The sequence below is a fragment of the Protomyctophum bolini genome (assembly GCF_963924005.1).
Source record: "Protomyctophum bolini genome assembly, chromosome: 9".
NCBI lineage: Eukaryota > Metazoa > Chordata > Actinopteri > Myctophiformes > Myctophidae > Protomyctophum > Protomyctophum bolini.
The window spans coordinates 6,521,141-6,545,177 of NC_137870.1; the positions used below are offsets into that span (position 1 = coordinate 6,521,141).

At 42.6% G+C, this 24,037-nt stretch overlaps 1 protein-coding gene across 3 annotated transcripts; it reads left to right on the top strand.

Moving 5' to 3' along the window:
• Positions 1–292: 292 nt before the first annotated feature.
• Positions 293–23,713, top strand: mre11a (MRE11 homolog A, double strand break repair nuclease). Of its 3 annotated transcripts, none has more exons than XM_080771448.1 (21): positions 293–315; positions 702–759; positions 2,562–2,694; positions 3,329–3,489; positions 4,297–4,384; positions 5,296–5,437; positions 5,599–5,713; positions 6,339–6,524; positions 11,459–11,630; positions 11,816–11,896; positions 14,040–14,172; positions 15,255–15,367; positions 16,318–16,488; positions 16,584–16,643; positions 16,777–16,845; positions 17,317–17,449; positions 19,797–19,877; positions 20,503–20,567; positions 20,671–20,735; positions 22,443–22,545; positions 23,211–23,713. In XM_080771448.1, the coding sequence occupies exons 2-21, from the start codon at positions 746–748 to the stop codon at positions 23,250–23,252; spliced, it is 2,127 nt and encodes a 708-aa protein (XP_080627574.1). In that variant the 5' UTR covers positions 293–315; positions 702–745; the 3' UTR covers positions 23,253–23,713. The 3 variants fall into 3 exon arrangements, with proteins under 3 accessions (XP_080627574.1, XP_080627576.1, XP_080627575.1); XM_080771449.1 differs by having other exon boundaries at positions 294–319; XM_080771450.1 differs by lacking the exon at positions 16,584–16,643.
• Positions 23,714–24,037: the final 324 nt, after the last annotated feature.

Sequence of the window (24,037 nt, forward strand, 5' to 3'; positions counted from 1 at the left end):
AAGGGTACGATCGGTTTCCTCACCGCTGTGTGCCGTTCTAAAGCGGCTGTACACGGGCCCCGCTGCTCCGCCCACCCGGCGTGAACGTGAACACAGAGCATGACAGCAAACGCACTCATTTTCGTTTAACCAGAAGTGTAGTTCTTTATTCCGGCTCGGAACTGTGCTAACATAACGGAGACCCTCCTCCGATAAAACTACAACACCCATGTCCCCTGCTGCAGGGGGCGGGCATACTGTTTGCAGAGAGACTCGCGAGTCGCGCGGGGGAACTTTCACTGTGGGAGGGGCGACGGACGCTCTGTCGAGGCAAACGTGGGTAAAACTAATGCTTTCTCTCTGACGTTATTATTATCCATAACAAGCTCCAACAATGATGCAAATGCATGTGTTTTCCTATGAGCTGAATGAAGATAACATGTTAATGTAGCTAATACTTTTAGATGTCGTACGGTAGTAGGCTTTCTAACGTGCATGCTTGTTTTTAGCCTAACAGCAAGCTAACGTGCAGAGCTCGCTCTGTTGTGCATGGGTCACTATTGTGTAAAACTGTAAATGGTTTGAGAGTGAGACCCACGCCCACCTGTGTTTTCACCTTTACTGTACTTCTTGTTATGTTTACACAACCAGGCATGATGTACATGGTGTCTTGGTGTGACTTTATTTCATTATTTAGATTTACAGTACACTAATCTTTGCAGGAGACATCCAGTATCCAGCTGTCTGTCAGTCCGTCCCATTCAACATGTCCTCAGCCTTGTGAGTTTGACTTGATTTATTTGAATTAAAGTCTTATCGTTAGATGGACCTTAGTAGTTGATCGAGCAGCAAGCTCAGATCAGTTGGAGAGGGATACAATTAGACTGTTTAGTATGAATACATTATGGATACATAAATAAGAAAGGTACAAACAAACTGTCAACATTATATGAGCATACACCTTTCGACCCAGCTCAGCGGCCTTGTGGTGGTTAGAGTGTCCGTCCTGAGACTGGAAGGTCGGGGTTCGATACCCGACCCACCATGCAGTCTCGGCCATACCAAAGACTCGGTTCAGGGGTAAAGTGGCCGGGTTGATTGATTGAAATATTTATTAACAGTTTGCAGAATTACAGTACACTTCAAGCACAAACTCAATACAAAGACTGTTAACTGTGAGTGGACGACCCAATTAAGCATTACACTTGTAAGAGGGTCCACCATGTTCAATTCATCAAAACATTTAGAGAAGTACAAATAGACACTTCTATTATAGTCAAAGAACAGAACAGGAATTCATCATAAAGGAGGTAAAAAGGGAAAATAAACATATACAATGAGGGGGAAAAAGGGGGTGGGGGAGGGGATTCAGACTTTATGGGGGCCAGTTTCGAATTGTTCCCCTAGAGTTAGTGTCAAAGTGTCCTTGAGCAAGACTCTGAACCCCTAATTGCTCCTGGTGTGCAGGTTGGTGCCTTGCATGGTTTCCTCCACCATAGGTGTATGAATGTGCGTGTGTGACTAATGCACAATCTATGTAAAGCTCTTTGGATAAAAGTGCTATATCCCATTCTGAACGGGAACCCATATTGGTGTTAGCATCATGTCGTGCTTTAGCTATTGAAAAACAGCAGATCTACAAGCTCATAGCGCGCCACCGAGTGGCGCGCTACGAGCTTGTAGGTCTGCTATTTTTTTTAAATCGAAGAACGACTGACATTTTTTTAGAATCTGATCTCAGGTCAGAATGGGTTAATCAGACCAGTGTGTGTCCAGTGGAAACCTCGTATGAATCTGATCTCAGGTCAGAATGGGATATACTAGGTACATGCACCATTTATGTCCAGGGGGTCCTTGTACTGTACACCAAACTGACTCAGGCTACAGGAACCATAGATAGAGACAGAGAGCCCATGGCTCTGCAAGGCTTAACCCATTCTGACCTGAGATCAGATTCTAAAAATGTCTGTTTGAAAATGACAGTTTTCTGAAAAAGCTATGTTTCTATGTCAGTCGTTCTTCGATTTTTCTAAAATAGCTAAAGCATAACGTAATGCTAACACCAAAAGGGGTTCCCGCCTAAAAAGGGTTGGTTACTACTAGGGATGCACCGAAAGGGACATTCTTGGCCCAAACCGAATGTAGGAAACAGTTGGCGGAAAACCGTATTCCGAATATGATTAATATTATATATCTTTTTTCCTACCATTGCCATCATGGCTATCTGATTTATAGCAAAATAAATGGTTATGGCAAAACTTAACTTAAATAATAATCACTATTATGGGTCCATAAAACATTTATTCGGCTCTTTTGAATGCATTAATTGCATATACACTATTCGGTGATATATTTTCTGTCTATTCGGGCCGAAACCAAATAGGCCATTTTCTGCTGAATATTTTCTGCGGCCGAATATTCAGTGTATCACTACTTACTACTATTTACAACTTTCGATTATCTCCAATGAAATGTGACATTTGAATTACTGTCACTTATGTTTGATTTGCCATCAGATCCATTTAATCTAGTAAAAATAGCCCGATTGGCGATTGGTTAAACGTTTTTGTTTATTTTTATAGAGATGATGAGGATACCTTCAAGATCCTGATCGCCACAGACATTCATCTCGGTTACCTGGAGAAGGATGCTATCCGTGGAAACGACAGTTTCGCCAGTTTCGACGAGATCCTACAGTGTGCCAAAACAAACCAGGTATATACTTCTATGCGGAAATAATAAATGATTCTTTCGGGAGCTTCAGAAGCTTTACCTCTAACAAACAAGGTGCTGTGCCTCTCTTGTCTGAAGCAAGGTTATAATAGTTTAGTTTTTTTCATTATAGTTTAGTTTTAGTTAGTTTTGACATTATTTCTTTCAATTTCAGTTAGTTAGTGTGGTTGCCCTAAAAGGGCAACCAAACTAACTAGATAGTTTAGATCGTTTTTAGAGCGGGTTTGCTAGTTTTTATTTTGGTGAAAATGCTTAGTTTTAGTTTAGTTTTAGTTTTTTCCGTACTTTGGTTTATTAGCGTGGCTTCATGCTGCCGTACAGTTCTGAAAACTGCCGTAAAACTTGTTGGAGAAATTAATCGAATGAATTTAAAAGGATTATATTATAAATATCCGAAAGGCATATAAATATTGATAAAAACTAAAACTAAGGGTATTTTGTCTATATTTCCAGTTGGTTTTAGTTAGTTTTGAGGACACAATACAGTTTCAGTTTAGTTATCGTTTTTTAATTTGTTTTTTATTTTTTATTAGTTTCAGTTAACTAAAATGTTTTTTTTATTCTAGTTTTCGTTTTTTAGTTAGTTTTAGTTAACTATTATAACCTTGGTCTGCAGGTGGATTTCATCCTGCTGGGAGGAGATCTCTTCCACGAGAACAAGCCGTCCCGGAAATGTCTCAACACGTGCATCGGTGCGTTCCGGCAGTACTGCATGGGAGAGTCTCCCATCCTCTTTGAGATCATCAGTGACCAGGCTGTCAACTTCCAGACCAGCAAGTTAGTCCTGCTTCCTCTTGTGTGTGTGTGCAGCATGTATGCCCTTATTATTATCCCTGTTGAAACGGTGCTAATTTCGTTGACTAAAACTGTGAAAAATATTCGTCAATTACCTTTTTTTACCCATTTTGACCTGAGATCAGATTTTTTAAATGTTTTCTACATCCTGACAGTTTTCTGAAAAAGCTATGTTTCCGTCAGTCGATTTTTTATAAAATAGCTGACCTACAAGCTCGTAGCGCTCGTGAGCTTGTAGATCTGCTATTTTTCAATAGCTAAAGCATAACATAATGCTAACACCAAAAGGGGTTCCCGCCCAAAATGGGTTAAGCTATGATGACTAAAACTAAATATACTGACAATTTCACCAACAAATGGAAACATTTTAGTCTAGTTTCTCTCCTTCCCTAACGTTTAATGTTAGGGAAGGACTGGTGGAGGAGAAGAGATCCAGTAGAACTAAGTCAAGTAAACCAAAGTCATTTCATGCTTGGTTGTGTGCGGTGCCGGTCCACAACGCATTGTGAGCTTGTAGATCGACTATTCTCGGTAGCTAGTCTTTGAATTAGACATTACAATGCCATCAAGGCCTCATCCTGCCAACAATACTTTTGAATAAAATCAACTGTAGATTTAGTCTTCTAAAATCCTATATTTAGTCAACTAAAAGTAGATTAAACGTAAAGAATTTCAGATGGTTAAAATCGGACAAAAAAAATTAACACTGCTGTTAAACAACTTTTAGCTCTTTCTTGAACGCCCAATGTCCATATGCATTAGCCAACAGTGTTTTTGTTGAATGTGTAGGTTCCCCTGGGTCAACTATCAGGATGAAAACCTCAACATCTCCATCCCAGTGTTCAGTGTCCATGGTAACCATGACGACCCATCTGGGGTGAGTTTCTGGGGTTAGACTGTGTGTTCTGTTGGATGTGCATTTCCTGAATATAGTGTATAAGCAGTGATACTCAACTGTTTGAATTTCAAGGACGCCCATCTGATTGGAACAAGTTGTCTGTCTCTTTGAGATCAATTACATCATTTAACTGTTTCAAGGCTTCTTTGCTTGCATACCTGAAACCCATTTGTACTTTATTTGTTTATTGATGTACTGGTTGGGGAGAGGTGTGTACTTTAATGCTTGATTATTCTTTTTATCTTTTTAGTTTTGTTTTATTATCATTATTTTTATCACTATTATTAGTATTTTGTAAGGTTGTTTCAGTGCATTTGTTTCTGGTCTGGATGTAGTGTTTTGAGTGGACTAGAGAGCCTCTATGTTTTCTTGATGTTGTAAGTGTATTGTTGTGTTTGATGCATTGTTTTGTCTATGTACTGTATTCATTGTGTTGTGCCCGAGGACCCCCTCTAAAACGAGATGATGCATCTCAAGGGGCTATTCTCTAAATTAAATACAATTTCAATATATATATATAAGCATTGGGACACAGGAGACACAATGGGACACCAGTTGACACAAATCTGTGTCCCTGGGACTCCAATCTACACTGTAAAGTCCTCAGTGATAATTTACCTCTTGAGAGTGTACATTACAGGGCCCATTGTACACTGTCAGAGTAGACTTTTTAACAGACGTGTAAGGGTCTGTTTGGACCCCTGGTGGTCCCTGGACCACCAGGGGTGCTGTATGCTTATGTTGTGTAATGGTCTTTGCGTGTTTTCCGTTTTCTTCCAGTCTGAGGGGCTGTGTGCGTTGGATGTGCTCAGCTCTTGTCTCTCTTTTCTTCCAGTCTGAGGGGCTGTGTGCGTTGGATGTGCTCAGCTCTTGTCTCTCTTTTCTTCCAGTCTGAGGGGCTGTGTGCGTTGGATGTGCTCAGCTCCTGCGGCCTCCTCAACCACTTTGGACGCAACACTTCAGTGGAGAAGATAGAGATCAGTCCCATCCTCATGCAGAAAGGCAGCACCAAGCTGGCCTTATATGGGATCGGTAAGTGTCTGGAGGAGAGCGGAGGGTTGAGGTGCTAAATAATCCTGAAGCATGACTTTGGACTACTAAAGTGTGTGTGTGTGTGTGTGTGTGTGTGTGTGTGTGTGTGTGTGTGTGTGTGTGTGTGTGTGTGTGTGCATGTGTGTGACATTTGTGGTTAGGCTCCATCCCTGATGAGCGCCTCTATAGAATGTTTGTCAACAACCAGGTGACGATGCTTCGACCCAAAGAAGACCAGGACCAATGGTTTAATCTCTTCACCATCCACCAGAACAGGTGTGTGTGTGTGTGTGCGCCAAGCCCCCAGTAAGGCTATCCAGTGTTGAAGATGCCACTACCTACTGGTGAAGTGTGGAATTGCATCACTTAATGGAAGTGGACGGAGGGACGGACGTTCATGACATCACGTGAAAAGCCCGGACCTCAAAATTGAGGTCCGGGGCCTAGGCTAGGCTAAACTTCCGCTCGCTCGAGCCATTGAGTTATAATTATACTTCCGGAAGTCTTCCGCCACTGAGCAACTTCCACTGAAATTAATAGCGGGGCTAACGCTCCAGTTCGGTCTCTATCCTTCTTTATACTCTATGTTCTCGCGCACACGCATGCGTGTGTACTACTAGTGGGTCAGAAGTATTTGTCTTCTTCAAGAACTAGCCAGTTTGCTGTTACTGGCACGTTTACTGTAATGACACTTAAAGTGCTCCGCCTCTGTCTGTCCCTGTAAAAAAATAAGCCTGTAAATACAAACTAATGAAAAGTAAATATCAATATGCTGTTGGCATCAACATTATCTTCAAGCACTTGAGTTGAGTATGGATTAAGGATTTAGTATTAAAAAAAAAGTATTTTTATTTATTTTTTAAATCTTACGTTTTGACATTTTGTGTGTGTCTTGTTGCAGAGCTAAACACGGTCCCACAAACTACATCCCGGAGCAGTTTCTGGATGACTTCCTGGACCTGGTGGTGTGGGGGCATGAACACGAGTGTCTGATCAACCCCACGCGGAACGAACAGAAGCTCTTCTACGTCACGCAGCCCGGCAGCTCCGTGGCCACGTCCCTCTCCCCTGGAGAGGCCGCCAAGAAGTACACGCACACACACACACACACACACACACACACACACACGCACACACACACACACACACACACACACACACTACCTACCTTATTGTTTTAGGTGTGGTGGTGGTGGTTTTGAGATAAGCTACACTTGTAGCCCCTGTGTTCAAGCTGTGACACTCACTAGCATACTGGAAGTAACCTTTTGAAATGTTTTGGGCATCGTTTTATTAAGACCATAATTGAGTCTCAGTTGTAGTATTCATTTCTACCTTCAGTGGGGAGCCAATTTAGTTCTCCAAAATGGTTATGGCCAATGTGGGTTCTTGGGGAGAGATAAGGAATAGGAACCCTTTCAAACACCGGATTTTGTCTCATTTTGAGTAATAAGCGTGCACGTGCACATCAGATTTGCATTTAGACTGTTCTACTACCATGTGAGTAAAAATAAATAAAAAATGTGCCAATGCTAATTAATCAAATCACGTTCTGGCACAGTGGGGAGTAGCTATTCACAAGATGTTCTCGTTAACAGCACAGTGGGACATGGTGTACGTACAACGTGTAGGTGCAAAGCACATCTACGGGGCAAAGTCCGGCAGGGGGAAAGAAATTGGAACCCGAGCCAAGACTGCGCTTAAGTGCAATTCCCTGTATCTGTGTCACATGGGTTTCACCACTACCCCACCCCCAGTGGCAGGTCCACAAGGTTTATGACCCATTCTTTCACCTCATAGTCACACAAGAGTCTTAAGCCCCATTCAGACCGAAGAAGCAGAAGCTAGCTTCTGCTTCTTCGTCCCATGTTATCTCTATGCAGAACAGCTTCTGCGTTTAAAAGCTGGAAGAATTGCTTTTTTTTGTTTTTGCTTTTTTTTTTTCTCACCGAACCTTAACTTTAAAGCAGCTTTTAAAAGCTGGAGCTTTAAAAATCTGCGTGTAGCCAATCAGAGCACAGCGTGGTTTGAGGAGGCGGAGTTGAGCTCATTTTACGAAACCAAAAAGCATTGGAAAAGCTGTCCGAGCCAATTGTCCGCATTAAAAAATAAACTTTTTAAATATGGGCTGTATATGAAATATGAATGGATATTTGGCAAGACCATAGCATATTTTGTGATAGAAATTAAAGTTTATATGAGAAACAAGTTGTCGAAGCGGTGAAAACAGGTTGTGTTCCGTGTGCCGTCGCGAGTGTCACGTTTCTGGGGACAAGTCATCGTGCATTCACCCCCCCCCTCCGGTTCTCATCGAAGCTATGGATGGACTACTGAACTGAACTCTCCAGAACGCTATCCGTCGCTGACGCTGATGGACTAAACAGTGCACACACACACACGGTTGATAAATTAGCAGATATAGATAGATAGACAAACAACTACTAAACAATATAGTTGTGTCGGAGTTTTCGCCAAAACCTTCCCCGAGAAGAGGGGAGAAGCAGCCCGCTCTCAGCGCGTTTCTGTGCCGATCCTCGTGTGTCTCGGTAGTATGTTGAAGCTTTTGCGCCGTCAATCAATACCTTTAAAATAAATAATTAATAGCCTTTATATCAGTTGTATGTACCCCCTCTATTTACCCCCCCCCCACACACACACACACACACACACACACACACACACACACACACACAGTACGTAGTGCAGTAGTCCCGACTCCCTAGTACTGGAACGCCGAGGAGAGCTGTGCTCGGAGACGATTTGCTGGACGTTTCCTCGCACTAAAATTAATTGCCCTTGTCGCGGGACCTCGCCCTGAGCACAGGGTGTTGACCACTGGTGTACGCTCCTCGACACCCAGTCTCAACTTAGGGGGTCCTCCGCGGGCCGGGCCACAGGGTCCAGAAGTCGGTCCACTTTCGCTCGGGGACCTATAGGTTCAATTGGTTTATTGCGTTCATGTATGTAGGCCTATCGCCCTATCGGCTATCGATGAACCTCATAGCAAAAGTTGAAAGACAGTAGATAGCCTATATTTAAGATAGATAGAACACAATCCCCGTGTGTGTGTGTGTGTGTGTGTGTGTGTGTGTGTGTGTGTGTGTGTGTGTGTGTGTGTGTGTGTGTGTGTGTGTGTGTGTGTGTGTGTGTGTGTGTGTGTGTGTGTGCGTGTGCGTGTGTGTGATATTGAGCACCGGGGAGCCGACACGGCCCACGGGGATCACTTGCGAGCCTCTGTGTGTGTGTGTGTGTGTGTGTGTGTGTGTCCAGCCGAGGAGGGTCAGTGACGGACTGAATGTCCGGAAATCACACGTAAACATAAGCTGTTTTAATTGCTTTTACGACGTGCTGGATATATACAATTGTATTTCTACGGTATGCTCTTTCTAAATCAACATTAACATTACATACAGAGCCGCCATTTAAAAGAATGCCAGGAGGGTTTCGCTCGTGGCCTAGGGGGGAGAGGAGAGCGGAGTGGGGGGGGAGACATGAGCGCTGAAGACGGGGAGGATTGAGATCCGGTCCGTTCGGTTATTTACAAACAAGTTTACCAAGATTATATTATTTATTCATCCATGAATAGGTTATGATGTAACTAAATATATCATTATTTCTCCTCTACAGTCGCTATTTTACATTTTAGACTTTCAAATGCGCATCTGCTCAAACTGCCCGTCTCTCGTCTCAAAGCCAGACAGCCAGTCCAGGCAGCTTGAGTGACAGGTACCTTGTACACGCCCACTTTCTCAAAAAAAAGCTGCGTCTTTTAGATTTCTGCTTCTGCTTTTTAAAGCAGCTTCTTCGGTCTGAACGGAGCTTTAGACGGTAAACATTGGAGTCATTCTTCACAAGCCACATACTGTATATCTTCAGGGGAAGATAAGGGTCGATAGGCGAGTTGGCTATTGGCGACTGCTCCCATTTAGGAGACGTTAGGGAAGTGCATACCATTCCATAACATTGTCGCAGCTTGTAAATCTGCATGATCTTTGTTATAGATTATCTTTGGTTGACCGTACCGTAAATATCAATTGTATTAGGTGGTCAGGTAACGGGTTATTCCTTCATTTCTGGTCAGCGGTCCTCATCTACATACTGTACAGTTGAAGCTCTGCCTGTAGTTCTTCTGACACGTCACTGAGTGGCAGTAAAATACTATATATACAGACAACTTCGGCAATGAATAGAGGGTATGCACATGCATAAAGTGATTGGCAAAGTGAGTCGTCTAATGCAGTCAGATAGGACTTTTCTTTTTGGATGTGTGGGCTGTCAAGGCCAGAAAGTACCGGTAGTTCTGCCGCTCAGTAGGCGTTCCTGCATAACTTCTGTAGCCTGGTTAATAAACCAGACTAATATCGCACGGACCGCGGGATATTAGTCTGGGGAGGCTCAGCTTGGATTTCATTTCCAGGGCTGCGGGTTGAAACATTTTCTCTTTGACGCAATTGGTCAGAGTCACTGTACCAAAGCCCGCCCATATTGCATACCGTGTCCCGATTGGCCGCCCCATTTCTCTGGTGTAGGAAATGGGCGTACAATTGAGCCTCTCCAGACCGTAATCCGCCGGCAGGCAATTTCCTTTTTGCCAACGGCTGATTCGGTCTGGTTTATTAACCAGGCTATAACTTCTGGGCATGATGATGATCTCATGTGCATATACCCTCTATAGCTGAAAATGGGCAAAAGTGTTCCTTTAAGAGTGTCAATATTGTGTCTGTTCTGGTCTGGGACATTTGTAGCAGTGTGTTGTGTGGATGTGGTGTTGCAATGCTGCAACTATCAATTATTTTGTTGTGATTCCTCTTATCGATTACGTATGGATCATCAGTCAACACGATTTATTGTACTGTGTACTCGTTCAAGACATGTACAACAGACAGTATATTATGCTGTGTTCAGGGACAGTACAGGCTAGTATAGCAGTGTGTTGCAGTGTTGTATTCGTCGACTAAAACTAAGACGAGAAATTTCCGTCGACTACCTTTTTCCACTGATAAACTAAATGGAAACTAAATGAAAAACTAAGCTATGATGACTAAATAAAACTGAGACTAAATATTAGGGCTGTGAATCTTTGGGTGTCCCACAATTTGATTCCGATTCTTGGGATCACCGTTTGATTAAAAATCGATTTTTCTCTATTTTTGTCTATTCTCAATCCAAAAACGTTTTTTTTTTTAATAAATTCAAAAGCATTTTTTTCCAGATTCAAAATGATTCTCGATTCAATACATTTGGTAATCACAATCTACTCCAGCCAACTGAAGTGACTAATACTACAGTAACTTGAAAATGACTGAAGACATGATGTTTACTGTGATTAGGTAAGCTTACATTTCATATCACAAACACCGTCACCATGTAGTGAAAACTCCTGCAACTGTAACCAGATTTTTTTTGGAAATTATGAATCGATTTTGAATCGTTCATAACAGGAATCGCGATTCTAATTAGAATCGAATCGATTTTGACATCCCTACTAAATATACTGACAATTTCGTCAACAAATAAAAACTAGACTAAAATGTTAGAAAGCGACTAGTGGACAAGAGATCCAGTATAAGTTATTTTTAACTTGGTTGCATGCTGAAAATAGTAGATCGGCTATTTTCAGCAAGTGTAAAAACAGTCAATACGACGGCAACAACGCCTGCCAAAACACATTTTAGTCGACTAAATCAACTGTAGATTTAGTCGACTAAACTCTTATGACATTTAGTCGACTAAAAGTAGACTAACACTGAAACATTCCAGGTGAAACTAAATAAAGTATTCAAGAGACTGTGACTAAAACTCAATAGAAAATTTCTGTCAAAAACAACACTGGTGTGTTATGTTGTGGTCAGGGACAGTACAGAGTAGACTAGTATAGCATTATGTTATGCTGTGCTCAGGGACATGTACAGTACTATAGCATCATGTTATGCTGTGCTCAGAGACATGTACAGTATACTATAGCATCATGTTATGCTGTGCTCAGGGACATGTACATCAGTGTGCTGCGTGTTGATCCAGACACATAGGGCTGCTGAGGGTGAAGGGCCGTAAGATGAACCTGCAGAAGATTCCGCTGAAGACCGTGCGTCAGTTCCACTTCCAGGACGTGCTGTTGGCCGACCACCAGGACATCTTCACGCCCGACAGTCCCCAGGCCACGATGAAAGTGGAGCAGTTCTGCCACGCCAAGGTGAAACAGACACACACACACACACACACACACACACACACACAGAAGGAATGTTTGTTTGTTTTTGCTGTATGTCTTGTGTACTGGTGCATAAGAGTGAAATTCCTTGGTTGAAACATCCCATCTGTTCAAGCAACATTTTTGCAACATTTCTTCTTTTTTATTTTTTTATTTTTTTTGCACAGGTGATGGAGATGCTAGAGGAAGCTGAAAGAGACCGAATCGGAAGTCCTCTCACTCCAGAGAAACCTCTGATTCGACTCAGAGTAAGATATTATAATATTGTAATGAAATGATAACACTTGGAGAGGCCTGTGAAACAGAAGGTCCCCAGTTCACCATCCCGGCCCGGCCCTCCAGTCAACTGTATGTGTCAAAAGTGTCTTTGAGGAAGACATTTTTCCTTAACCCATTCTGACCGGGAACCCGTTTTGGTGTCTACATCATGTTATGCTTTAGCTATTGAAAAATAGCAGATCTACAAGCTCATAGCGCGCCACCGAGTGGCGCGCTACGAGCTTGTAGGTCTGCTATTTTAGAAAAATCGAAGAACGACTGACATTTTTAGAATCTGATCTCAGGTCAGAATAGGTTCATCAGACCAGTGTGTCCCCAGTGGAAACCTCGTATGAATCTGATCTCAGGTCAGAATGGGTTAAACTGCTCCCAGGGTGCTGCATTACTCTATTCGCACGCGTGTCAATCCAATGTCAATCCACTTCATTGGATTGACATCAAAAAGGACCGCTCAGACCCACAATGCAATAGTTGTCAAAAATGTTTTGCACAAACGGTACAAAAAAGGGGAAAAAAGTGCATTTGTCTAATACGTGACTACTTTCAGCAATGGGATAATATATCTTTTTGGTGGGTAGATCTGTATGAGCTGGTCATTTTGAAAGTAGTCTAAAAAGTGTGGGCACCCCTGGTATACAGCATCACAAATAACATTAATTAATTAATTCATTCATTCAGTCAATATCGGATAACACAATGACCAGCACAGATAGTTTTGTTCCTCTTTGGGCAGATATGTTTAACAGTGGAACAAAGTCCAACTTTATGCGCAGCAGTTAGTTACTGTATTTCTAAAGTTGTTTACGCGTATGTTTTCTATTTTACTCCATCTAACAGTCAATAAAGCAAAGTTAATTGAACTTTAACTCATTTAGGCCTGACGTCAATTTTTTTTTTTTTCTAAAATAGCAGACCTACAAGCTCGTGCTATGAGCTTGTAGATCTGCTATTTTTCAATAGCTAAATTATAACATAATGTTTAAAACACCAAAAGGGGTCCCCGCCCAAAATGGGGTAAGCTCTCATCTGAGTAAAACTACTTTCTGGCCTTGTTAGCACATACTATCTAAACAGAAAAGTCTGATTGCATTAAATGATGTTGAACAACTGTGTGTGTCTAGAACGAGCTTAAATTTTTTCTTTCTTGCCTCGATCTCCTCAAATCCAACTCTTCACTGCCACAAATGTCTGTAGACGTCCTCTGGTTTTAATCATCTTTGTTTCCCAGGTGGACTACAGTGGAGGGTGGTTTTAATCATCTTTGTTTCCCAGGTGGACTACAGTGGAGGGTGGTTTTAATCATCTTTGTTTCCCAGGTGGACTACAGTTGGAGGGTGGTTTTAATCATCTTTGTTTCCCAGGTGGACTACAGTGGAGGGTGGTTTTAATCATCTTTGTTTCCCAGGTGGACTACAGTTGGAGGGTGGTTTTAATCATCTTTGTTTCCCAGGTGGACTACAGTGGAGGGTGGTTTTAATCATCTTTGTTTCCCAGGTGGACTACAGTGGAGGGTGGTTTTAATCATCTTTGTTTCCCAGGTGGACTACAGTGGAGGGTGGTTTTAATCATCTTTGTTTCCCAGGTGGACTACAGTTGGAGGGTGGTTTTAATCATCTTTGTTTCCCAGGTGGACTACAGTGGAGGGTGGTTTTAATCATCTTTGTTTCCCAGGTGGACTACAGTGGAGGGTGGTTTTAATCATCTTTGTTTCCCAGGTGGACTACAGTGGAGGGTGGTTTTAATCATTTTTGTTTCCCAGGTGGACTACAGTGGAGGGTGGTTTTAATCATCTTTGTTTCCCAGGTGGACTACAGTGGAGGGTGGTTTTAATCATCTTTGTTTCCCAGGTGGACTACAGTGGAGGGTGGTTTTAATCATCTTTGTTTCCCAGGTGGACTACAGTGGAGGGTGGTTTTAATCATCTTTGTTTCCCAGGTGGACTACAGTGGAGGGTGGTTTTAATCATCTTTGTTTCCCAGGTGGACTACAGTGGAGGGTGGTTTTAATCATCTTTGTTTCCCAGGTGGACTACAGTGGAGGGTGGTTTTAATCATCTTTGTTTCCCAGGTGGACTACAGTGGAGGGTGGTTTTAATCATCTTTTGTTTCCCAGGTGGACTACAGTGGAGGGTTCGAGGCCTTCAATCTGTCTCGTTTCCATCAGAAGTTTGTCGACCTCGTGGCCAATCCCAAGGATGTCGTTGCCTTGGTCAGACATAAGGAAAAAAGGCAGGCGGGCGTCAAAGGTCTAAAATTATTTATTTTGCATTTGCCTTGTATTTGCATGTCTGTTTGTGTCTGCCCTTTGTTATTCACGCTACATAGACAAATCCACAGAGCGCCAACCAGAACTGCCGAGACACCGCAACTCATATTTAATTCATATATAATTCATATTTAACGCATTTAGACCTGAGGCTGATTCTACAAATAAATCGTTAGTTCTGAAACTTTCAAGATCTTTCAAAAATGCCCAAAAATAGCATTATGTACAAGCTCACAGCACGGCACGAAGTGAGCTTGTACGTACATGATATTTTTGAATAGGCAACATATAAAATCAAATTGACACAGATGCTTTCCCCGTTTTAACGTACTCTCCATCGTACAATGGTCTTGCACAATTGTATTCACGGCACAAGCTTTGAGCTTGTAGATCTGCTACTTTTGATGTTTTTTAATTTGAATCCTGAAAAGTAACAGTTTTTGGACATCCAATGCAGATTTTGACACATAAGGGTTCTATTTTCATCAGTGCCCTTTAACCACGACGATGCCCGCTAGTCAGCCGCTGCCCGCAAATTACGCGTAGGGCAGCTCGCACTGTCCCTAAATTGTATTTTGGCACAGTGAAAACGGCACATCATAGGTACTGTAAACAGTGCTCTTATTTTACATTCCACAGACCAGAAGACAGAGCGCTCTGGCCACGTGTTTAGACGGATATCTCGTGTTGTCGAAGAAAACTCATTCTCAGGCCGCTTGTATTTCGCGGCCTTATTCTTTCGGTCATGACCCCTGTTTATAGACCGTTGCGTCGCCTCAAATACCTCGCCCGGTCGGGGCGACCTGATAGCAAACTCCACCTGCCCGTAAGTTTTATTTACCTGCCCAGGGCAGGTGGGCGACCTGATAGCAAACTCCACCTGCCCGTAAGATTTATTTACCTGCCCAGGGCAGGTGGGCGACCTGATAGCAAACTCCACCTGCCCGTAAGTTTTATTTTTTGGGCAACCCTTAGTTCATTTACAAGGTTTCCACCCGGCAGCTACGATCTGTACCGTAGAGGAGGCTAACGTTGCATCTCATTGTATATGTACTACTGCAGATGAGATGTCTGACGTCGACTACAGCCAGGTGTTCAGAAACGTCTCTACAGTGTCTGCAGAGGGCATGCGAGTGGAGGACCTGGTCCAGCAATACTTTGAGGCAGCTGAAAAGGTATGAAGAGAGTTACAATGCCCTCCATTGACAGCCCCATTCACCTCTACAGTTACAATGCCCTCCATTGACAGCCCCATTCACAAAACCCAAAAGTCCCATCTGATTGTATTAACCCATTTTGAGCGGGAACCCCTTTTGGTGTTTCAAGCATTATGTTATACTTTAGCTATTGGAAAAAAATACTGCCCCACTACGAGCTTGTAGGTCTGCTATTTTAGAAAAATCGTGAAAATGTGCCGCAAATCTTTGAATATATATTCTTTCAGTGAACGTTTTTAACTCATATCTTTGCTTCTGGGGAACAACATATTTTGGAACAACATATTTTCAGATGGGGTGGTCGGCGGCCAATTACATATATTTTTGGGGGTCATTGACATGAAAATGTTTGAGGAACCACTGACGTAGAAACATGGGTTTTTCAAGAATACTGTCTTTTGAAGACATTTGTAGAATCGAACTTAGGTCTAAATGGGTTAAAACGGCGATAATTGTATAATATTTAATATACAATTATCAGTTTTATAAACCCCGTCACTTTATGCATGCGCAATGCGCATACCCTCTATATTAGCATCTGAGAAAAAGTATTAAAAAAATACAAATACTGGTTCTCTAAGTGGGGTCTGGGGACCACCAGGCGTTCTTCGAGGCGTTCCAGGGGGTTGGCAAAATGTGTTACCAAACCATGGGTGGCTATTTAAAAACGGCAGATATAATTGTACATCTGCTATTTTTGAACGGTTTTGAAAAACCTTGAAAGTAATAATTTTCTGGGGGTCCCTGCCTGGCATGAAACATTTTCAGATGGGCGGTCCACCGCCAAATATATATATATATATCAATTTGGGGTCCTCGTCAGGTTATGAAAACCAGTGAAGTATCTCCAAATGGTACATACAGTTCTTAATGTTCCCACCACTGTGTGTATGTGCACGTCTCTCCAGAAGGTGCAGCTCTCCCTGCTCACGGAACAGGGCATGGGGAAAGCCATTCAGGAGTTCGTGGACAAGGACGAGAAGGACGCCATCGAGGAGCTCATCGCCTTCCAGCTGGAGAAGACGCAGCGCCACCTTCGGGCCAGAGGAGTCGACTCGCAACAAGACATCGACACAGAGGTGGGAGAGGAGAGGGGAGGGGAGGGGAGGGGAGGGGAAATGGCAGAAAGCCATTGACTAACTAAATGACTAACGCCAATCGTCTTTATATTCAGATCCAAATTTTCAGGGATTCCAAAAAGAACACAATAGAGGAAGAGGAAGAGATCAAAGAGGTGATTAATGAACACATTTTAACGCACAGTCCACAAGCCTTGCTCTCCTATTTGGATCATGTTATCATTATCTGAGGTCATTCTTGCTGTTCTTCTCTCTCTCTCTCTCTCTCTCTCTCTCTCTCTCTCTCAGGTTTTGAGCAGAGCCAAGGCCGTGCGCCTGGAGAGGGGGGAGGAGGAACAAATGCCGCAAGTCTATCTGGTGATTTCCTTTTGGCCTAAACTGCTAACTGCCACCCCTTACTACCCCTAAACGTATTTGCCTTTTTTTCTTTTTACTATTTTTGACCTGAGATCAGATTCTAAAAATGTCTCCTACATCCTGACAGTTTTCTGAAAAAGCCATGTTTCTATGTCAGTCGTTCTTCGATTTTTCAAAAATAGCAGACCCACAAGCTCGTATGAGCTTGTAGATTGCTATTTTTCAATAGCTAAAGCATAACATAATGCTAACACCCAAAATGGGTTAAAATAGTTCAAACAGCTGATCTACAAGCTCACAACGTGTCGATGTAGATTGGCTAGTTGAACTATATATATATATATAATTTTTTTAAATGGCAAAACTAAGTTTAGGAATAAGGGGTGGGGGCAAGATAGGGGGAATTGTTTGACTGTACTCTGTACTGTTTTTACAATTGTTGACTAATAAAGCATTTCATCAATCGATCAGGACAACGTCGCGGACATCGACATGGACGACATGGACGACGATGGCGGTGCTGGCCCCGCCCCTCCCAGTACGACACGAGGCCGGGGGAGGGGGAGCCGCGGGGGGAGGGGCAGTCGAGGCGGGAGGGGCAGAGGTGTGTGTGTTCTTCTTCAAGGCATTTATTTTAAAGATTTTAGTTTTTTCAGCATTTTCTGCTTTATTTAGCCTCGGAAACCCAGACGTTTTTATTTCCATGGAGAGAAAAAAAGAGTCCACTTCAATTCGGCATAGAGTAGTGCAAACATTGCTCACTCTCTGCTGATTTCTGATCGTCTGCGTCCTTTGTTAAATTGACGCACACATGTACACTCACATACACTCCTCTCTCTCTCTCTCTCTGTCGCTCTAAGTAAATTAGTCTCATGTCGCGCAGCTGCGCATAGTTTCTCCAGCTGCCTTTGGCTATGCCATAAAAATCATAGGTGAGTTCCAGGCTAGCTTTATTTGACGGCGACAGTGAATAGAGAGAAAGGAATGGTAGGTAGAGAAAGAGAGGGAAGGACATGCAGCAAAGCACTATTGGGTTAGGATTCAAACCCGGGGTCGCCTGTAGCAAGGACTGAGACTTGATATGCTACAGGCTGCCCCATCGCCCTCTGTGACATTTGTTGCAGAAACGGAGGTTTAACCCATTTAGGCCTGAGATCAGATTCTAAAAATGTCTTCTACATCCTGACAGTTTTCTGAAAAAGCTATGTTTCTATGTCAGTCGTTCTTTGATTTTTCAAAAATAGCAGACCTACAAGCTCGTAGCGCGCCACTCGGTGGCGCGCTACGAGCTTGTAGATCTGCTATTTTTCAATAGCTAAAGCATAACATAATGCTAACACCAAAAGGGGTTCCCGCCCCCAAAATGGGTTAATAATCATAATAATACACGAATACAATTTATATCGCTCTTTTATGATTACTCGGAAGTCGCTAATTGTTGTGTTTTTTATTTTTATTTTTATTTCAGCGAGTAAGTTATTGCACAAAGTATTGGCGCACTCAACAGTAGGATGTGGACATTCTAAAACATACATACCGGTACTCACAAAATGACCACATTTCTACCCTTATGAGACCCAATGCTGACAAAGGGTCAGAAAGTTTTGAAACGTATTATTTTGTTGATTGCAAGTTATTGAGAGAACACACTCTTTTACGTAACATGGCCAAAAAGGATCGGGTCATCGGCAGGCTGCACAATACGTTCACAACATTTATACAAAGAAATAGTACAACTACAGATACACATGGGCTATAGAGCGTCGCAGTCCCTCCCCCTTTCAGAACAACGAGTGGCCCAGGAAATTGTTCTCCATTCATTTTCACCATAGGCCAGTGGTTCCCAAAGTGGGGTCCGGGGACCCCCAGGGGTACCTGAGGGAGTTCCAGGGGGGACTCATCTATTTTGTTCATGTTCATAAAGCGCTAAAGTGTTTAAAGCAGTGGTTCCCAAACTTTTTCATGTCAAGGACCCCCAAATTGACACTACTTAGCCCGTGGACCCCCATTTGAAAAGATATGCCAGGGACCCCCATAAGAGAAGACGTACACATTTAGACGTATACATTTAGACAGTGTCCCCCCGAGTGCCTCCCCAATGCCTCCCCAGTGTCCCCCTGAGTGCCTCCCCAATGCCTCCCCAGTGTGCCCCCCGAGTGCCTTCCCAGTGCCTCCCCAGTGTGCCCCTGAGTGCCTCCCCAGTGTCTCCCCAGTGCCTCCTCACAGTGCCTCCTCCAATAGCAATACAAGAGCAATAATACAAATTAATCTTAATGTATTAATCTTATTAATTAATTAATCAAATGAATTAATTAATCAAAATTGCGGCCTGTGCCCAGCACCATGCCAAAGCTTTTTCCTGCAGGAAACACTGCTTGTGGTTGTAAATATATTGTTATCTGTGTTGCGAGGATGAGGGGGTACCTGGAAAAATATCTACCCCAAAAGGGGTACCTGGTCCAAAAAAAGTTTGGGAACACCTGCCATAGGCGATTCCTAAATTATTTATTTAAAGACGGTTACGCCGCGGACAAAGCCAACTCGTATCGTGACAAATCATGACAATGAACACAATGTTTTGGGCCAAACAAATAATTAGAAAGTAGAAAAAAAACGGCAGGTTACCATACTTTTTTTGTTGTTTTTCTTCTTATAAATTATTTTATCGGCCCAAAACATTGTGTTCATTGTCATGATTTGTCACGATACGAGTTGGCTTTGTCCGCGGCGTAACCGTCTTTAAATAAATAATTTAGGAATCGCCTATGGTGAAAATGAACGGAGAACCATTTCCTGGGCCACTCGTTGTTCTGAGAGGGGGAGGGACTGCGATGCTCTCACAGAATAACTCTTCCTACTTCGGAGCGCTTCCCTACATTCACAGGTGTTACCAATGATACTAATTATATACACTAATGAATTAAGTGTGCATCCTGTCCTGCCCTGTCCAGGTGCGGCCGCTGAACCGAAGCCAGCCAGCAGGGGCCGGAAGGCAGCGGCAGCTCCGACACAGAGCAGGAACATCCTGGAAGGTACAGTAGTAGCGTACAGTAGCGTTTTCACTTCTAGTGATTTTTACTAGTCGAATAGTTGCCTAGTTTACTAGTCGACTAGTAAACTTTTATTTTTATTTTTACAATAGTTTTAACATTTAACCATTTTGACCTTAGATCAGATTCTAAAAAATGTCTTCTACACCCTGACAGTTTTCGGTTTTCGATTTTTCAAAAATAGCAGACCCACAAGCTCGTAGCGCGCCACTAGGTGGCGCGCTACGAGCTTGTAGATCTGCTATTTTTCAATAGCTAAAGCATAACATAATGCTTACACCAAAAGCGGTTCCCGCCACAAAATGGGTTAAAAACTGTGTACATTGGTGACTATAACTATAACCTAGCTGATCTTGAGACCTACAAAAACGGGAGGAAAAAAATCTAGGAAAAAAAAAAGAAACTAAAAACTAGTACCAACAAGGTCGACTAGTGGATTTAGTAGTCGACTAGTTGCTTAAAGCCCTACCCTGGCCTGCACGCGTGTGCTAGTCAGAGGCTTCAACTCTAAATCCTTGGGAAATCTTAGTATTTTTTCAACAATATCCTTTTGACTTTCCCCATCCTCCCATTGTCTGCTCTGTTTCATATCTTACTCGCGCCGCAGCATTCCAGGCTTCATCCCAGAGGCCCTCTCGGGCCGGATCAGCGAAGTCCTACGTAGGTGACGATGTGAGTTGTTTACCCACAAGGCAGACAGACACCCAATCCTTTTTTTAATTTTTTTATTTTGCACTTCCATTTGTTTCTCACTCATTGTTTTATTCGTTTCCAGGTAAGCATCGATGACTCTGATGACGATGACGTCCCCTTAATAAATACCATCCGACCCACTCCGAGGTATGTTCACTTTTTTTCTGGACTCCTCTCTCTGAAGGGTGATTCATACGTAGTTTCGCAAAACAAAATGTCAAAAATGGACGCATAGCGTGTAGCGTGGATTATAATTTTGACTTGGCCAATTTGAAGGGGGGACGGGGGACAGCAACTGAGCTGATAGGTGATACCGGTTTTGCCGACTTGCTAATGGGGGCCATTTGACAATTTAGCTGTCTTTGACGGAGTATTTCCAACCACTGTCTGCCTTTGTCGGAATTCTCTGTCAATTTATGTACTTAATCGATATGAAACGGTTTAGCTGAAAACGGAATCGAAAGTGACTGAATATGACCAATAGGCCTATCTCACAGCCCTTCTAATGGTGTTGACGTGACGTCACTCCATAGACATTACATGTTAAAATACCTACAGTACATTCAGAAGCCATAAACAACGCTTTCTCTGAAGGTAAACTTTATTCTATTTGTTTTAGCTGTCTTGCCATCTTGTTTTCTTCATAATAATATTGGTCTTTTACATTTTTTAACATTTGGAAACGGCCTTAAATGGTGCAGAGAAAGCAGGTAGGGATGTAGTTCTGGTCCATGAGTAAGGCTATGGACCGTGGAATGGCTGTGAGATAGGCCTATAGAGCGTTGCAGTCCCTCCCCCTTTCAGAACAACGAGTGGCCCAGGAAATGAATCCCAATGCATTTTTCCCATAGGCATTTCAAAACGTATTTTATTTAAAGACCTTTTAAGCGTCGTACGAAGCCAACTCGAGTCGCGACAAATCATGACAAAAAACACAATATTTTGGACCAAACAAATAATTACAAAGAAGAAAAACAACCAAAAAAAGTGTTGTAACCTGCCGTTTTTTTCTTTGTTTGGCCCAAAACATTGTGTTTATTGTCATGATTTGTCACGACAAGAGTTGGCTTTGTCCGCGGCGTAAACGTCTTTAAATAAATACTTTCTAAAAAGTCTATGAGGAAAATGAACGGGGATTTCTTTTCCGGGTCTCACGAGGGGGCAGGACTGCGACGCTCACAGCTAACTACCCTCTATGGCCACGCGGTGCCAGTTAACTTGTTAACCCATTCTGAACGGGAACCCATTTTGGTGCTAGCATCATGTTATGCTTTAGCTATTGAAAAACAGCAGATCTACAAGCTCATAGCGCGCCACCGAGTGGCGCGCTACGAGCTTGTAGGTCTGCTATTTTTGAAAAATCGAAGAACGACTGACATTTTTAGAATCTGATCTCAGGTCAGAATGGGTTAATCAGACCAGTGTGTGTCCAATGGAAACCTCGTATGAATCTGATCTCAGGTCAGAATGGGTTAAAACAAAGGCGGCTTGCTGTGGTTCTACAACAGAAAAGTGCATACACAGGGCAGGGTGAGGGGCTGCCAATGTATCTTGTTGTTTTTCGCCCAGGTCTTTCAGAAGATAGACTGGGCAAGATCTCAATTGACTTGGTCCTGTGTGCCCGAGTGGCCCCCGATGGACACTATACACTTTGACTGGTCCTGTGTGCCCGAGTGGCCCCCGATGGACACTATACACTTTGACTGGTCCTGTGTGCCCGAGTGGCCCCCGGTGGACACTATACACTTTGACTGGTCCTGTGTGCCCGAGTGGCCCCCGATGGACACTATACACTTTTCGCAGAACGTGCGAAGTTGCTGATAAATATCGTGCACTCTGATCTTCTCCTCCTAGAGCGGCCCAGAGCTCCACTACGTCTTCATTCTCCTCCAGGAGCCAGAGCCAGAGCCAGTCCTTTAAAGGAGTGGCATTTGATAGTGACAGTGATGATGATGAGGTGAGGGTATTTTCTTTATTTGGGTTTGGTCGTCTCGTTTTTTTAAATTTTTGGTAGGGGTGAATCTTGTAAACATTTCGTAACAATGTGCTATTTACAAGAAAAGCAAAATGCAAATGCTTGCCTTGGTTCCGTATTATGTTTTTGACTGACTTGGAAACGCATTAAGTAATGTCTGTTTGGGTTCAGATAACTTTAATTTACCATAATTCTGTACTTCATTATTGCTTCATTTTTCCATCATGTATGTTCTAAATTAACTATAGATTAATTAAAACATATTCAAGTGATTCATAATTTATAGAATAATAATCGTTAGTTACAGCCTTTAATATAGCAAATCAACAAATCAGCTCGCCGGGGCTTCTGACTGTCATTTATGATATTGAGTTACATTTGATAACGTCTGTGTTTTGTAGATTTAAAAAAAACCCATCTTTGGATAAATTAGTAAAATCGCCAGGCTCGTTGGTTTATTTTTGGAACACAGTTCTTATATGCCACAATGCTATTGAAACCTTATTGGTATTTTCACTGGAAACAATGTACCCAGGGGATAGTGGCAGTGATGTCAGACATCTATTGTTTTTGCAGTTCTTTATTTTTTCTCTTACCGTCTTTTTCTGCCTGTGTCTGTCCGTCTGTTTTTTCTCTCCATCATCCAGGACGATCCATTTAAAGGTCCCACAAGTCGTGCACGGAGATAAACACACATACCACATTTTTATATAAAGTCTGTTGATGGTTTTGTTTTAGCTGACAAGCTATTACAAACACATGTTTCGCTAGTTAACAGCGGCTCAGTGTTTTTTTTTGTTTGGTTTATTTTTATGTAGCACACTGTAGCTCCTCCTTTTTAGATATTTATTTTTTGGTACCGCCTGAGTGGACCAAAAATAAATGTGCCAAAAAGGGAGCTGCAGTGTGTGAACTTTTATTTTGTCTCTTACGTTTTGTAGTTTTAAGTTCAACACCTGCCTTTAAAATGGCTCTGTGCCTCTTTTCGATCCTCGTTCTTTTTATTTACTTCAAACCTTCCCAGCCGGCTCTCGCACTACACTGTCACCTACTGGCCAACTCTAGAACTGACCCGTTCTATGCCCAGCAGGTTTTGTTAACACTAACCGGTGTTGTTTTGTTATTGGTCTGTGTTAGACCCTCATTTTCTGATGGGAATGAATCAATAAAATGGTTCTTTCCACAAAACGGACTCTTTGTCTCTCTGACAGATTTGCGTCGCCCCCTCTCCTCTTCAAGGGCACAATGTCCATTGTAAGCCTATTTGATCTAAATTAGTTTGTATTACTGGACAGTAAAATCCAATATTTCTTTGAGTATACTGTCAGTATATGCATAGCATTCCCATACTAAGCTGATAATGTTTATTTACACACACACACACACACACACACACACACACACACACACACACACACCCCAGAGGGACTCTATCCCCTATAGTTAGATCAGTTACTGTACAGTGATGCTTCTT

Bases quoted from the DNA above. Each gene is read 5' to 3' on its own strand.
- mre11a (XM_080771448.1), top strand. The intron at 14,173-15,254 runs GTCTAAAATTAT...GTACTACTGCAG, and splicing joins AAGGCAGGCGGGCGTCAAAG to ATGAGATGTCTGACGTCGAC. The intron at 16,644-16,776 runs GTGATTAATGAA...TCTCTCTCTCAG, and splicing joins AAGAGGAAGAGATCAAAGAG to GTTTTGAGCAGAGCCAAGGC.